The sequence below is a fragment of the Anser brachyrhynchus genome, assembly GCF_964034855.1.
Source record: "Anser brachyrhynchus genome assembly, chromosome: 3".
NCBI classification, from domain to species: domain Eukaryota; kingdom Metazoa; phylum Chordata; class Aves; order Anseriformes; family Anatidae; genus Anser; species Anser brachyrhynchus.
In genome coordinates this window covers 9,531,644-9,548,902 of record NC_137696.1, presented here as the reverse complement: position 1 = coordinate 9,548,902, position 17,259 = coordinate 9,531,644, and the positions used below count along the sequence as shown (strand labels likewise).

Sequence of the window (17,259 nt, the reverse complement as noted above, 5' to 3'; positions counted from 1 at the left end):
TGTTTATTGTAAAACAATTATTTTAGTATTTTTATTATGTATCTTAAAACCCAGTATTAATGAACCCAGATAAGTGATGTTGTTTCAGGTAGGTTCTTCATTTTTGTCCCCCTTCTGCTCAGATACCTTAGCAAGTCTGAACCCTATGGCAGTTATTATGTATTTATCTGAAAGAGTACCCATCATGATACAGGTGATAATTTGTAAAGTTTTCACATTTTGCTCAGCATTTAAATCTTAGACACTGAAAAGCCAGTAAAACCTGGACTGGCCAAGTATGCCTCTCAACCACTGTCATACCTCATCAACCAAATAGGAGAATTCCTTCTCCCAGGAAGTACTTTTAAGTACTTGCCTTCCATCTTTGCATTTTTATCCTGAGATGGTAGCAGGAAGAATCTTAAGCACTGAAATGACTTAAAGTAGTCTGCTCTTCAGTCTATGCAATTCCACATTCTTAGATTCTCACCCATGCTACACAATGTAAGAATATTGGTTTTTCCTGTTTCTTTTGAACAATTTTTTAATCAGTTTGAGTACTTTTAAGTTCTACATCACCTTTAAGCATGAATACCATCTATTTTAAAAATATGATTCACTACCATCCACATGCAGATTCTTGTGAAGACATCTGCAGATTCAAGCAAAGGTGTCTCATGTTTCCATGAACTACCAGGCCTTTTTTTCCCCTGAAAGAGAAAGAAAATACTCTGTAACCAACTAATATCAAGACATCAAATTCAGAAACACTTTTTGAAAGACTGTAATTTTCTTCACTGAATTTTAATTTCTTCTAGCATTGTGAATCATTTGTAGAAGATTGCCACAGATCGCCTTAAGTTATCAGGGGTGCATTTGCAACTCTATTTGCCAACCTTGTTGCACAATTACTCTTAATCTTATGATCAGATACCTTCCAGCTCTAGCAGCTTCCTAAGGAAAACAGAATACACAGAATAGATTTGGGAAAAGTTGAGACAAATCTATCAACCATCAAATGCATGCTTGGAAACTAGTTCTAGAGAAGAGCTTTTGGCACTCCAGTAAGTGAGTTTCAGTTTCAAGAAAACTGAAAAACAAAACAAAACAAACAACAACCTCACCTTCCCCTACCCTGCCCTTCCCCCTACCCCAATATAAAAAATGGTGGCAGGGTAGAGAAGATAGAATACTTACAGGTATTCTAGATTAATAAGTATGTTGGTTTTGGAGAAAATACACTGTCTAGGATGACTGAAACCATCAAAGAATTTGTACTCTTTTTACAGCATCAAGCTCTTTAGAACAAAGTGGTATGGAAGGCAAGGTGCTACCTTATGATAAATTGTAACAATTGGCAAGCAGTATTCACACAACACTGAATATCAGCTATACAGTACAAGAAACAGACTGATAGTCCTATACAACAGTTGTAAAGAAGGCACAGTACTGAGCTGTCAAATGTTTCCTGTGGCCTTACCAGTCATTGAGATGAAGTAGATGACTGTGGAACAGTACCTCCCATCATAATGCTGTTTTTGTCTGTGAGGGTTTTAAGCACAGTTGTGGCTGGTGACTGCAGAATTTTACGTGAAAGCCTCATTCTACCATCAGTTGGATCACGCCCGAAGTATTTAACCTGTTAAGAAAACTTACCACTTTAAGACCACCACACCGCTTTCAGATCTGATAACGTTATCTTAAATCACCACACGAGACTAATCAACTTAAAGATAGAATTAGCTTTAAAAAAAAAAAGAGAGGAAAATGCTTAAAAAAAACCCCAAACATGCAAAACCACATACAACAGACACTGTTTCATCTATACGGCTTAGTCAGGTCAACATGGTACCTAAGACAGCAAGGGCATGACACTAAAAACTCTGATTGGAGGTGATCAGGCATTTAAGGAGCACAGAAAAGCAATCTGATATAGCAAAGTATTTCCTTCAGAAACACAAAACAAAAAAATTCAAATACTAAAATACAAAGAGTTTGTTATCATTTTAAAGTTCAAAAAAATCTACCTGAATTTCTTGTCCAACTTCTAATCCCAGGGCACTAGGATGTTTAATCTAGAACACAGGATTTTTCAGAAAAACTCAGTTTTCAGGAGGGAAAAAACAAACAAAAAAATACACAGTTGTCTTCATGCTACATCTCAAGCAACCACGCATGGACCAAAGTGGCTCAATGAACTAGTCAACTAATGAACTACAGACTTCTACGTTACATAGAAAGGGTATTAGAACTAAAGATGTGATGTCCATAAAAGTATCAACAACAGGATGATAGCAAGCATACAGCAAGACTCCTTGCAGCTCTAAACACAGGGCAAGCAAAGGTTAAACAAGAAAATGCTGCTAGTCTAAGACAGCTTTTTGTGTTACAAAAATAGACTCTAGACTCCAGTATGTGTGTTACAGCTGATGGAAACTAGGTTAGGTAAGAATTCATTTAAAACAAAAAAAAAGTGTTTTAGAATCTCTAGTTTACATTTGTTTAAGGATGCATTACCTTTCTTTGATCGAGCTGTGAATTATGAAGTAACACTGGTGTCATGTTTGGATACAATTTTATCATCACTCCAGAATCTCTGGAAAACAGAACAAGTCATTTCAAAAATACACTGATAGAAGTCATACATATAACTTATTTCGCAAATTTACTCCAAAAACAAACATTAGAAAACTTTTCATAGACAAGATATTACTCATCCTTTTTTTAAATTCTCCTCTCAACCATGGCTATGCATTTCTCCTTAATCTAAACTGGATGGAAACTACACTGTCCTAACTATTTTAAATACAAAGTACATCCAAAAAGTGCTTGCCACTTCAATCCAAGATGTGTCCTTTCAAAAAAGTGAAAGCAAATTCCAATCATCTCTCTCAGATACAAAGATGAAAAAAGACCTTCAAGCCTGTAATTTAAGGAGACATACTAATAACTAAATAGCAAAAAGAAACAGCCTTATTAAGAGAATGTTTTCAATAGAGCAAAATACTAGGAATAACGCAGGTGCCAACATCACCCGCAGAAGTTTGGCATGCTTTAAAAACCAATTTTATAATCCTATCTATGTCTCAGGAATATATCTATGTAAATAAATTAAATTCAATTTCAGAGAACTTTTCATACCTAATTTCAGTAATTGTGGCTGTATAAACTGCACCAAATTCCAAATTAACTTCCTGCTGTAGGGAAAAGAGAAAAAAAACAGTAAGACACGTACTCACAAACTGCAAACTGAAAAATCTAACAACAAAAAGTCTGTCCTTACATCATCTTTGCAGATTTCACGGATAAACTCTCTTGCTTCATGCATAGCACTAGGTGTGGGAGCAAACACAGAATACGTCTCTTCATCCAGCTGACTTAAAGTTACACCTTAGAAATAGAATTTATTAATCAAAGAATCCTTGGTGAACATTCCTATTTTTTCAGCAAGCAGAAAATTCACATTTAGTAAAGACTTGCATAGAGCAAAATGGTTTTGCATAGTCTGACAAAGATCTCAAGTCCTCATCATTTCAAATATTCTTCAGACTAGGCACTGGACAGCTCTACATACAACTGTATAAACCATGTCACAGGTATACCTGCACGAGCTTGTGTTCCACATGGAACCATCCACATTTGCACAATTGTTGCTTGCTATAACCCTGCTGTAAGTGGAAAAAATCTTGAGAGCTTAATTTAATCTTAGCTTCTTCATTAATGTTTATGAATTTCATTATTAAACTGTAGCTTTCATTAATAGCTGATGGAAATTAAAGTTTTTCAGAGCTAGAACATAGTAAGGTTGCACAGAAATTCTTCACACCTCTCGACTAGTTTTCCATCCAACAGGCCACATATGCTTGCAGTCAAAGTAGCATAATCTCTTTTCTCCAACCCAGCCCCCTGACAAGCACTACCCAAGCCAGCTAGATTATTAAAAGAGTTCCAAGTCCAAAGCAGCTGAAGCAGAACATCTACTTGATATGCTATGAACATCAAACATTTTTAAAATGTAGTTCTCTAAAAGTAGGCAATGTGTGAAATTTTACTATATTAACCAATGAAAGAAAGAACCTGTACTTACAGATAAGTGTTCAGAAGAATCTGATATATTTAATGGTATTACAGCAGAAACACCTCTATCATGGCTGAACATTGGCTGATTATTAGCTTCATCATGTTGGCGAGGTGTAAAGTTTGGATTAAGTCTAGTTTCACTGGTTTGAAAGTAACAAACAAAGTACAGCCTCTCAAATACCTAAAGTTCTTAACACTTTAAAAATTCTGCCCACTAACTTCTGAAGCCAACTGCAGCTATTGGTCTAATTTCAACCTCCATTAGTCCAACCTCTACCAATGCATCAGCTGCCCTATTTGGGAAATGGTAGTACAGAAGATGTTAACTTTGAATTTGGCACTTAACGTCAAGCAGAACAAGTTTTTTCCAAGAAATGTAATGAGGTCAGTAAACTTCTCCCACACTACTTGTTACCAGTTTAAGCCCCAGTACACGTCACTCCTGCAACATGATAGTGAGCTCTATTTCTAACATTTCCCAGCATGTTAACAGCATATACAAACTCCTCACAGAGTCCTAAGAAAACAGGGCAAGAGCACCATAGAAAAGAGCTCAGTACCTCTTCCTAATCAAAAAGCTTCAGTCTACAGGCAGAAAGACTACATACATTTGATCTATACTGCAACATGTTCATAACGTATCACTCGCTTGGCTTCACCACTCATTCATGTGTGCGCCATACTTCTGGAAATTCCTGCTGCAAGAAAACCTATAAGCACTTCTACAGAGAATCTACACAACAGAATAGCCAAAATGAGCTTTATCTATTTGAAACACTGGAATCTCTTATTTATTGAGCCTTTACTGTACGTTGATCTGTACTGAGTATTGGAATGGCTAAACATACTAGTCTAAACAAACACTGTTAGACAGGCTGCAGTATAAAGCACCTTCTTCACTTAATATTTCTTCCTATATAACTTGCTAGGATGTTTCTACTGAAGCATAAATGCCCTCAGGTATTAAACAGAGGTGTTCTACAGAACAATTTGTAAAGTTTAAGCCTACCTTTGTCTAGGTTCTGAAAGGACATGAAAGGTAGCATTAACACTTAACAGTAGCTGTGCTAGTAATTTATGTGCTACCAAGTTCCACTAATTAAAACCCCATACAAGAGATTTTTGTACAGTGAAAAGAAGCTATTAACACTTAAGGATAAGTGATCACAGGAAAACAAAGATGTCTTACCCGTCTGTGCTTGAAGTTTTTTCAAATTATAGGCCCCAGGACCCATGAACCTTAACCTTTTTGATAATGGCACATGGATTGTTTCTGAAAGAACACATAAATATACTTTGAAATGCTAAGTATGATGATCCTGAATACCATCACAAAAGTCCTTCTTTTTTTTATGGCTAGTCATATTATATGCTGAACACTGATGAAATTATGTTTAAGTATTAGAATTAATGAAGACTTAGAACGTAAGTAATTTGAGTGTAAATTACCTTAAGCCAATCCAATGCTGGCATCTATATCTATTCTCATTTTGTGAGTTCCACACAACTTCAGCTTATTCCGCTTTCTAATGTGCAATGAAGTAGTACAGTACTGCCCCTCAGGGCAATAAAAAACAACAACTCCCCTCAGAAATCACGAAAGACAGAAAAATATGATACATTCATTAAAAAAAGCAGTTTTAAACAGTAATTTATTGTTAAAAACTATAAAAAGACATCAATTCATATCAACATACAATTAATAATTACCTACAACTGGTCCATTTTCTTTTCTGTTAGGTCTGGGTTTTGCCAGTGTTTGGTTCATAATTTGCAAAATCTCCCTCTTTGCAGCTGCAGTGGTTTGGGAAAAGGAAGAAGAGGGAAAAGTTTTGCATAAGACTAATATAAATTTATGTTGCTTTTGTTATAAAGTAGATAACATCCATTCATGAAATCTACCTCTTGCCTAACTTAACAATATATCATGGTAATATGACACATTTTAGGTAGTGTACCTTTGTTGGAGTACGACTTTCTGCTCTGTGTACTAGTCCTACACCTTCAGCACTTTATGCAGACCAAAACGTTAACAATGAAGCACAGAACTGTATGCTATTATTTAAATAAATTAGAGATGATGAGAGCAACAGGGTGTAGGTTTGATTAGCTAAGTTATGATATACTGGCCTGAAACTTTAACTGATCTTCTTGAAGTGATACACCTTTGAACAGGAATTACTAGTTCTTCTATTTTAATAAATGTTTTCTTGTTAAAGTGTTGTCGCAGTTGAGTGGAAATTTCTTACAACTAGAGAAATCCTTATTAATGCTTGTACCTTCAGTTTTCATATGGCTCAATAATATTTCAGCTGTACACACGAGAATACAAAGAAGAGTAAGTTTCAATAGTAGATATATTTGAATTTATGATAAGCAAGAAAAAGTTTGCTGCTGTTTTTGATAGCATTATTCTGTTGGATTTAAAACAAACATGGAATAGGATGTTTGTTAACTGTATTCAGAACAACAAACACTTAAGTATTTAAATAGCAACTAGGTGACTCTTGCCTCTCCCAACTTTCACCTATCAAAAGCAATCCAATTTCAGTGCCCAAAGCTGCACTTCAGCCTTCGTTACCTGTATTATTTAAGGAGTATTGAGCTACTGCATGTTAATGATGAACTCCCTGAGATGTCAAGGACTTTTACCCTACCTTCCCCCCCCCCCAGCCCCTCCGGTTTGCTCAACCACAAGTTTTACCGCATTTTTTTCCAGAAGTTATACATTGATTTAAATTGGTCATCATTAGAATCACACCATTTGCATTAAGTATTTTTTGTTCTCTTAACAAGAAAGTATACCTCTAGGAGCAGCACACACTTTCACATACACTATGTAAAACGATATGGAAGATAACCATGCTGGGAAGGGCAAGCTTTTTTGAAGACTAAATGCTCTCAACAAACAAACAAAAGTTTGTTCTGTATCAAGTACTAATATTCAAGCATAGAATATAACACTGAACTTTTTTTTTAATCCCCATGCCTGCCTTAGCCCCCCACCCCCCCCAAAATAAAATATTTAAATATTTAATTTAATACATTTTATAACTTAATATAATGGGTGCAAATCTTAATATGGACATACCAGTGCCTTGCTGAATAGCTTCCATGACAATTTTTATTGGTATTCCTGGTAGTTTTAGATCAACCTAATGTGAAAAGAGTTAAGTAGTGAGTTAAGTAGCATCAATATACACGGAAAGCTTTTTTAGACAGACATTCCTGAAGATTGATAAAATTAATCTTTCACGTTACAATACCTGCAAGGCAGTTATCCCTTTATTAGTACCCGCCATCTTGAAATCCATATCACCATAGTAATCTTCAATTCCCTGTCAGTACAGGCAGAAAGAAAAATTGGAGTAACTATGTCCCAGTACCAATTCTCATTACACCAAAAGTGCATTCTAGGCTTCAGTAAACCACAAAGTAGACTAGGAGCCACTTGCAGACTTGGTGTCACTTTTCCTATTTGTATCTTTTTTTTTCCCCACCCTTACTTCACCACTCCTGATTAACACAGTTCCTTTCTGTTCTTATAAGCTGAGAGCTTTTGTGTTTGTGGCCTAGTTTTTGAATAAATCCCCAGTTTACTTGGTACGATCAACAGCTGCCACAGGAAACAGCAGCATGATCACGTGCATTTTTTCCTCCCCAGCAACCTTGCCAATTGCTCTCCTTCCAATATACTGTGTTTTTCAGTAAACTACTGATTCCAATAATTATGACCCCTTCTTCCACAAGAGATAAAATTTATTTAAAATAGTACACTTATCAGAGCTTAAAAGTAACAACTGAGTAGTTACACAAAATTAACATGACTAGACATTTTATAGATTTTTTTTACATAATAGAGGCAGCTGCAAGACAAAACAGAAGACAAAACTACTAATATATCCAGTAGCATATGTTCTAGAATTAAGTGGGTAAAAATAATGTTACAGAAAGGATGTAGAGGTATTTTACAGAATTAAACATCAGTAGTAACCACTGTGCTACCAAAACTCACCAGGATGTCTGTCAGCAAACGATAGTCCTCAAGATCTCCTTTTTCTGGACTGTATTTGGTAACGAGACCCACTGCTACACCTGCCACTGCACTCGATACTGGAACTCCTAACAGTGGTAATTAAATGTACATTTTTTTTTTTTTAATAAGCTTTGGTCATCTCCAAATCCTTTAACACATTATCATATGCAGTTTATCCTTAAGTGCCATGTTTTGTACCTGCATCCATTAATGCCAAACTTCCACCACATGCAGAAGCCATTGAAGATGACCCTACAGAGTTAGAATATACGAGAAAAATAGTATTAAACCCTGGTAAGAAGCATTCGAAACAAGACTTACTGGTGATATTGTTCAATGACAGTTGGAAAATTATGTTCTGGTAGCCAGAAGATACCATTGGGCAATACATGTACTTCAATAGATAATTAGTTTACCAGACAGTTTCTGTAGCAAAAGCACTTTAGCAAGAAACTTAACAGTTTGAATCTTTTGTGATACTGAGCAAGAACTGATCATCAAGCTGGGGAGTTTGTCAGCTGCAAATGGGACTCATTCCCATTCCTCAGTAACTCCTCCTCCCAGACATCAAATCTCACTACAACTGCTAGGAAGTTGCAGATGGCTCTCATGGAACTCCTGGCCACAAAGCAGAATCTGCAGAAAGGTGAAATCAATAGCTTCCTCCCAAAATGGGGAGATAAAGAAAACAGGTATTATCTGTACATCAGGAAGGTTACCAGCTGTGGTTAAATACTGAAGAATGGGTTTCAGTACATACTAACATATTCCTCACTCTGGAGCATAAAAATGCCCCAAAAAGGCCACTTCAATAAAGTCTGCATTTATACTTACACCTTGTATTGATACTGTGCTACTTTACAAATGGAAAGGAAAGGTCCATATTTTAAAATACTTCAGATAGTAGAGCCACCAAGATTAAAAGGCTTAAAACTGAAATCTGTTGTCTACAAAAACATCTATATGTAGTTTGTCAAACTTGAGGTTTTTTGTTTAAGAACAAGACTATCTCTTGTTTCTTGAAGAACAAGAAAGCCATAATACCATTTGACTCTAAGACTTCAGAAGTAACTCGTATTGTGAAAGGGAAATCCTGAGGAATAATTGGTTTCAGTGCTCGCTCTGCCAGTGCACCTGTTAAAAATACAAATAAAAGCCATAAATAAAAGACGATCAAAATATTAGAGCTTACAGCATAAAACAACTTCTGTAGTTTTAACCTACCATGTCCAAGTTCTCTTCTGTTTACACCAGTAACTTTGCCAATCTCGTTTGTTGCATAAGGAGGAAACTATAGAGCAAAAAAATAGAAGCGCACATACAGGAGATTAACTTGTTTCTTTTTCTCTTCAAAACAAACACTTTGAAAAAGTCTCTTTGAAGTTTTGGTGCGTCTCAAGGCAAAAGCAAAAAAAACAACAACTAAATATTAAACAACCACACAACTTCTATCAGTCACTTAGTTTGCAAGTCAGGATTAGTTGACAGCGTTCACTTAGTTCATGCTTTAATTCCCCATAACAAAAGAGAATAAAGCAGCTGCAAGGTAGCCAAGGAATAGGACAACAGGCTTACTCTAACTAAACTTGTCAAACAACATATCAGAAATCTTGTTTCTGTCATACAGATGACACAAATATGTCTCTTGCCTGTACAAAATACTTTGGGCAAGTTCCAAAGGCTGACTAAGACTGGAGATGTAAAAGCACTTATTGACTACTAGTGTAGCATGTCAGCTGCACACATTAATTTACTAGAAGTAATTGAGCAGGTTAATCCTGCCTGCAGTAGTAACCTGTCTTTAAGAAACTAACCTGATGTTAAACTATTAGAAAGGCTGCATAAAATAGCAGCTTATAAATTATGTAGTGCTTTTTAGGAAACCAGCATTTCTGTTGATAAACTATAGGACAAATTCATATATAAATTGTAATTAGCAAAACCTAGCAAATCTAGAGATAATTCATATTCTTGGAATTAAACAATTTCAATTCTGAGAGCAAGACCTAAAGCCCTTATATAAACCATGCAGAAAGCTGTGACAATGAAACTCACCTCATAATGCAGCATGAAGTTTTTATCTTTAACTCCACTGTTAAAAAAACAAGACCATGTCAAAAAGAACCACCAAATGTGTCCTAAATATTATATGTAGTAAGATTATATTCAACTCTACCTAGAAATTGACCAAGTAAATCCTGCAGATCTGTCGATTCATTAACAGCCCCCTCCCTTTTTTTTTTTTTTTAAGTAAATTAATTAAAAAACATGGTCTACAGTTAACATACGAGGATTAACTCATATGAGTTAACATATGAGGGTTGTATCTTTATAGACATTTAAACAGCTTTCCTAGCTGTCTGGAATAGAACAGGCCCTTATCAATGCTTTATGCAGACTTTGATGCATCAGACAGCAGACAAACCTCAAGAATATCAGCATCTTACTGCACACACTGCAGTACACTTCAACTTCACACATGTCAATGGAATTAATGTCTTCTTATTAACAGCAATTTTTATAAAATGTGTTTAAGTGCTCACCCTCTGTTAGTACCACTGACAGAAAACCATAAAGATACACATACCTCACAGCTGTTGAAATAAGATCTGATTTTACACTTGATTCTATGGAGTCAAATGTAACTGTACAGAGAACCTAGAATAAGGGATAAATAAACAGCTCTTAGATACTTCTATGTTTTACAACTTTTCATACTGATAATGAAGAATGAAAAAATGATTTCAGCAACAAATATGGTACCATCATCTACCACTTCTGAAAACCTTCTTCTCTCAAACACTCATGATTTATAAAGATTATACAATCTTATAAGCGATCACATTTAAAAACGTTGATTTAATGCCTCCTACCCTGTCAGGAGCCTGTAGCAGTTTGTTCACTAAAACTGAATAAGCTCATTTAAAAACCATGGATCTTAATTGTGCAGACAATACTGCATGAAATAGCTAGCCTGCTTATCACACAGACTTCCAGCACACATTATTCTTAGCAGGATAGAATAAGGAAATTTCATGTTTAAACGAAAAGTACAAGCCTTTTGGCTTCTGATACATTATATTTAGAACTTAAATCATTTAACAATACTACCTGTGTTTGACCTCTCTGAAATAAGGCTGATCCATGAAGCATTTTAAACATATTCACTTCGCATTTAATATCTCTGAGGGAAGTCAGATCTCTTCCATCACACCTAAAGTTAGGAGCAGAAATTATGAAATCAATGAAACTATAGTCTCAGAGAAAAAATTGACAGAAATAATTATACAGTAAGGATTTGACATACTTACCTTCTATATTCGTTCAGAATAAGATTTCTAAAAATATCCTTAGAGACCACATTGAAAGATTCCATGATTTCATAAGGCTCAGCCTCTGGAAATTTTTCTGGGTATAAAAAAAAGTAACCGTAACTGAAATTAGGAAATGAATCTCAGAGAACTTCTAAAATAGCATGGCCAACAAACAGCACACTGTAATTTTAAGTACCGCTAGTTTGATATAAACATTTTCTAAATACTAAGAAAGCATAAAATACCTTTCAGCTGCTCTTCTGTTTCAAGCCTTATTTTGTTAATTGCTTCATCTCTAGAAATCTAGAACACAGGATTTGCAACCAGTTAACTCTACAGAGTGGAATAACAGAAGAAGTTTGGGTTGTTGGGTTTGTTGTAAAGTTCTGTAAGACCCAAAGAAAAATAGGACCTCCACACAACTTCAAACAGATCAATTATGTATCACAAGAAATTAGTTCTGGCAGATAAGAATTTACAAGACAATTCATTACTATTACACATACATTCAGATGAGAAGAGGTTAGCATAAAGGAATTAAGTCTTACTACAATTTCATTATATTAAATCAAATCACATTTGAATTGATTACTTACTTTATCATGACTAGAATCCGTGAACACTGCATAGATCTTGTTAAAAGCAAGTCTTTTGGAAGAAAAGAAAGAAATTTTTGAAGACTAAATGTTTGGTTTTTGCAAGAAAGCATCAGACTGCCATTTACAAACACTAATGGTCTCAGCTGTCCATCCTGCCTTCTGCTCTCCTACTCCCCACCACCTCCATGACAAAGTTCACGAAAGCCAACATAACCCTGGCTCCCCGTGTAACCATTCCACAAGAATGCACGAGCTTGCAATGCTTTTACACCACTTATTTTGCCATGTCCTTCTCACTAAGCATAAAAGAAGAGCTAAAGGCAGTGTCCCTAAGTTTCTACGGAAAATGTAGCAAGAAATTCTAAACATTGAAAACATTTTCTTGAACAAGATCCCAAACATTTTAATCACAAATGACTAAATAATCATTAGTAAGTATTTCTGAGTCGCTTAACAGAAATTAGGTCAAAATTGTTTGTTCTGAACTTACTTCTTTGCACATTCCACAATCTCCTCAGGAGCAACAAATAACTTCTGAACAGTTCTCTTGACAACACCTTGCTCTTTCACTAGCTGTTGAATTCCTTGAATTATGTGCTGGGTATGCTTCACCCCTACTTTGATGGCATGACAGAAATCTTGTTGCAATATATTCTCAGCAGTTGCTTCCAACATAACTACCAATGGAAAGTCAAACACTAGATTAATTACTATTTTATTTTTATTTTTATTTCAATAGCAATCTACAACTCAACCAAGACAATATAGGTTACCTTTAAACTGCATAATAATGGAATTTACTCTACCCCAAAGTTATCTAGCAATACTGTTCATTCCTCCTATTGCCTAGAAACAGAAGTTTCACAGATTTGAAAGATATCTGTAAAGAGTTGCCTACAATTTTCAAACTGAGTACCCAACAGATATTGATAGTTAACCCACTTACCAACTTGATTTTGTGGGGCTCCAGCAACAACTAAATTTAAAATGCTAGAAGACATTTGTTTTCGGGTTGGATTGATAACAGTTTCTCCATCGATTAGTCCTACCCTTACTGCACCTAGAAACAAACTCCGTAAAATTATTGTTATAATAAGAAAAGTTCTTCTAAGGCATCGCTTGACTCTGACAATTATACATCTAAAAGCAATAATTAAGCTAAGGATTTGTTTTAAAATATTAGCATGTCAGCTATACATTAAAAACAAATCTATAAAGCAAGATTATCTATTCTTCAGTTTCTCTTTGGCAGTATCACTGCGCAGCGCCTATGGTCTTTATAAAACATTTGCAGTGACACAGTTCCTATAACACATTTGCAATGGCAAAGCTCTTCCTGAGTTCCTGGAGAAAAAGTATTCTTATACAACTACTTTCTCCACAACGCTTTAAGTTTCTTTAAAGACAAAATTCAAGGAAGCTGCTGACCACTGTATTACAATATTTCTGGATTATAAATCCTTATATAAGCGTATTTAGTCCAGAAAATATGCTGCTCTGAAGCACAACAATTCTATGCATCATAAAGTGAATTTCAGCGCATTAAGCAAAAGATATCGGCCTTTAGACTCCAATTCTTGTTAGAAGCAGCAAACTGTTGTCTAATTTGCCCATTATATTCAAGATACTCAGGATTTCAAAATATGTACTTACCTATAGGACCATTCCATGGAATATCAGATAAGGCAAGAGCTGCAGAAGCTAGAATAAAGAGATATAAATCTATTAGCAAAAATGAATTATATTAAAATCACACAAGCAATAATTTTGAGTTTTCTTACCTCCATTAATTGCCAGAATGTCAGGATCATTGACACCATCTACTGCTAAAAGATTACAAAGGATCTGGCATAAGATAAAAGACAGTGAATATTTTTGACCTATAAGTTTTTATTAACTGTCAATAGAAAGCTAAGGACAATAAAACAAAACATTCCACATCTTTATACACGCTTAAACTAAAAAGGAAAGCTGGTTCAGGTGCTTTAGCCAGGAGGCTTATGAAAAAACATGTGAAAAATATAACATGTAACACTTATTAACTTTTTCTCTCCCCTGTTGTAACAGAGCACTTTTGAATTTTCTCTCTGTATCTCTGCAACACAATTTGAGAACTAGCATATAATAAAAACATTTTAAGACATGCAAATGAGAAACTAAAAAGTAGAATTACAGAATTAGACTTTTTCAAACTGTAAAGCCATCCTGGATGCCAATAAAAATTGCTTTTCTATCACTTATAATTTTCACTGGACATGCCAAGTCTTCCATTCTAAAGGTAGCTACAGTTAAGGACAGTCAGCACGACATACCTGTGTATCATAAAAGTAGCCTACTGGAAAGAGTGGTCTGATTGACCTATCTGCAAAAGAAACATTGAGAGTGTAAGCACTCAACTTTCAGTAGTCATTATCCAGTTTACCTTCTAATAAACTCCACAAGAAACTGACGAGATAGTTTAAATGAACAACCCAAACAAATGAGAAGAGAAAGGGTAGAGAACCCACAAGAAATTTTAGCATGAGATGTAATCAACTCTAAAATTTCACCAGTGCTCAGAGAAAAATAAGAGGTATATATGGGCAAGTATATCAATCATCTCGTAACACACAGTAACAAACATTAAAAAGTCTTCTATGGTTTAAGATACAAATGGTCTATTAAATAGCATTTTACCAGAAATGCCTCCAATGAAGAGACGTAAAAGACAGGAATGCTTTTATTGATTTTCTTTGAGGACTGTATGCTACTTCCAAGATGTCTAGATTTACTCCTAACTTTATTTGTCTGAAGTGTGTAGAACTCTGACAACCCAGGCCTTAAAGGATGTTCTCTCTCGTTTCATGCAGTCTTAAAATGCTGACTTATTTGACATCAGCTTCATGTACACATTGAACTTCAAAAGCTGTTATCTTAATCGTGAAAGTCTTAAGCCATGATAGAGAGGACTTCAAGAGGAATCAAGTGACAGGGAATGAATGTATATGATTCAGTCCGTCTGTCATGTATTTTTGAGTTTAACTTTGTTCTTTCTTCCACTTCTCCAGATAGATATGGAACTGCAGAGGTGACATCTCATGAAGGTGAGATCTTAGATATACTAAGGTGACATGAAAGTTCTTGAGATCCAGACACATATATAAAGGAATATGTACACAGCCCCAGATGACTTAAGTTTTTACAATTAGCCCCAATAAACTTCAAAAAGAAAGTGCAAGGTAGGTTTTCCCTGACATTACTGCAGAAACAATCAACCTTGCAAGCAACAGTTGCAAGTTACTACCTCTTCTCAGAGGCTCATGAGGATATTATGTAATATTTTTAAAATATCATAAATAAAATGATTCAGCCTACCTATTACTCTGCTTGTAAGAATTTCTTTGTCAGTAGTACCAAGTTCTCTTCTTAAATAGTTCGTAGGAATTCTTCCTGCTGCTGCAGCTTTCTGACGATAGTCAACCTTTTAAAAAACAAAACCAGGATTCCTAAGGACAACAGATCACTAATTACAAAGCCACGTAATTGTTCAAGTTAGAGAGGACACCTCAGAAGGTCTATACTCTAATCTCTGGCTCAGAGCAAGGTCTATGCTGAATCAACTGCATCCTGTGTGATGAGCAAAAATTTCAGGTCACTGTCACAAATATCAAATGGGCAATGTCCCAGGACAGACCCTCTGAGAAATCCATTATTATTCAGTCTTAAGGTAGAACAGGAATCATTAATCCTTAACACTTGTAAACCCTTTGAGCATAACACTCCGGCCATTTTTTCCACACAACTAAAATATGATGTCTGAAACCTGGATGCTGTGGCAGACATCCAAGTTCACAAAGCTCTCAGTAGAGAGAACACCCACTGACCATCCTTCATCCACAGATACAGTGATGTTATCACAGACTGCTGTTCTGAGGTCCAAGCTCTGTACTCTGCTGCTCGCCTTCCTCTCTCCCCTCAGCATCTTGAGCTCTGCTATTTAATGATTAGCACAGCAAAGGCTGTCACTAATTATCACAGAACAAGTTTTGTCATTAGTACTTACCACTAGTGGCATGAACTGAGATGCAGAAGGCTTGGTTTTACTGACTGCTGTGACCATTACTGCTGTGTCACCTAGCTGGATCAAGAGAAAAAAAAAAAAGATTATCTGCAACCAAAGTATTAATTGAAGTCCTACACTTATTCATATATTAATATTCCAGTTCCCAATACTCTCTGCAGAAAAACAACCGCATAATTCTATGCTTTTTGCAAGTTGTTGGAAAAAAAAGCCTGCCGTTGCCCCCAACAGATAGCTGCACTTTCATTAGGGATTAAATTGCTACTTGAGACTTGGCACAACTTTTTTACAGGCTGGAATGCACCAGTAATGGCTGCTCACACACAAAAGTTTTGAAGTTCCACAAACTCTAGGCTCTTTTTTTTTTTTTTACCTGAACAACAGCAGACCCATCAGCAAACCTAGCGAGCTTTCCAGAAGACAGTTCCATCTTCCTGTGGGAAAGAAACAATCTGTTACTGACAGTGAATGTAAAGCAACTCCCCATTGCCTCCTACATTCACCTCCAGCACCTATCCTAAAGGACAGCAGCTGCACCTCACGGTGGATATGAAAACCCTCATTACATGTGGAAGGGGGGAACTCCAACCACAAGCAACTCCGATGGGGTTTTGCCCCAGAGCTCCCAATTCCTTCAGCTCGGGGCGAAGCCTCCAGCCGCACAAGATGCCTGTCTGTCTGTTAGTCAGTCCCACACGCGGGGTGTCTGTCACACGCGGTGTCTGTCTGTCACACACGGTGTCTGTCAGTCCCACACGCGGGGTACCGCCTGCTCCAACCGCGTTTGGGCGCCGTGCAGGCGCTCGGCACAACGCCGCGGTGCCGATTCCCGCTCCCCGCCTCCCGGTCCCTCGGTGCCGCTGTGGCCGCTCACCTGCCCCCCACCTCCACCGCCACGGCCCGGCCGGGCCCGGGCTGCGTCGCCACGCCGCGGGCAGGAGCCAGCCGCGGCCCGCAGCCTCCCGGCAGCGCCAGGCGCCGCCATCGCGCCGCGGCCCGGCCGCTAACGGCCACAACGGCCCCCAGGGGCAAGGCGCCCAGCGCGGCTCGGCGGCAGCTCGTGGCGGCGGCCATCGCGCCGGGACGGGGCGGCCACATCGGCAGCAGCCGCGCCGCCGTTGGCTGGCGGGGGCGGTGGGGAGCGGGCCGCCGCCGAACAAGCTGGGTGCGGGTTGGCTGCCGCCCCGCCCG

The 17,259-nt window shown here is 37.1% G+C and overlaps 1 protein-coding gene across 1 annotated transcript; it reads right to left on the bottom strand.

Annotated features, from left to right (window-relative positions):
• Positions 1 to 505: 505 nt before the first annotated feature.
• PNPT1 (polyribonucleotide nucleotidyltransferase 1) lies at positions 506 to 17,249 on the bottom strand. Its single transcript, XM_080587512.1, has 29 exons — positions 16,943 to 17,249; positions 16,442 to 16,502; positions 16,051 to 16,125; positions 15,363 to 15,468; positions 14,321 to 14,370; positions 13,790 to 13,853; positions 13,662 to 13,709; positions 12,955 to 13,068; positions 12,499 to 12,685; positions 12,006 to 12,057; positions 11,655 to 11,712; positions 11,407 to 11,503; positions 11,207 to 11,309; positions 10,683 to 10,753; positions 10,151 to 10,187; positions 9,320 to 9,386; positions 9,140 to 9,229; positions 8,294 to 8,347; positions 8,075 to 8,181; positions 7,326 to 7,397; positions 7,151 to 7,214; positions 5,770 to 5,853; positions 5,249 to 5,332; positions 3,263 to 3,369; positions 3,121 to 3,176; positions 2,497 to 2,575; positions 2,007 to 2,054; positions 1,460 to 1,618; positions 506 to 689 (listed from the first exon to the last, which is right to left on the bottom strand). The coding sequence occupies exons 1-28, from the start codon at positions 17,164 to 17,166 to the stop codon at positions 1,463 to 1,465; spliced, it is 2,415 nt and encodes an 804-aa protein (XP_080443638.1). The 5' UTR covers positions 17,167 to 17,249; the 3' UTR covers positions 506 to 689; positions 1,460 to 1,462.
• Between the last annotated feature and the right edge of the window lie 10 nt (positions 17,250 to 17,259).

Bases quoted from the DNA above. Each gene is read 5' to 3' on its own strand.
- PNPT1 (XM_080587512.1), bottom strand. From the start codon at position 17,166: ATGTGGCCGCCCCGTCCCGGCGCGATGGCCGCCGCCACGAGCTGCCGC. The intron at 16,503-16,942 runs GTGAGCGGCCAC...TCTTTCCCACAG, and splicing joins GCGGTGGAGGTGGGGGGCAG to GAAGATGGAACTGTCTTCTG. The intron at 7,398-8,074 runs GTGAGTTTTGGT...CTGTACTGACAG, and splicing joins GTTTGCTGACAGACATCCTG to GGAATTGAAGATTACTATGG.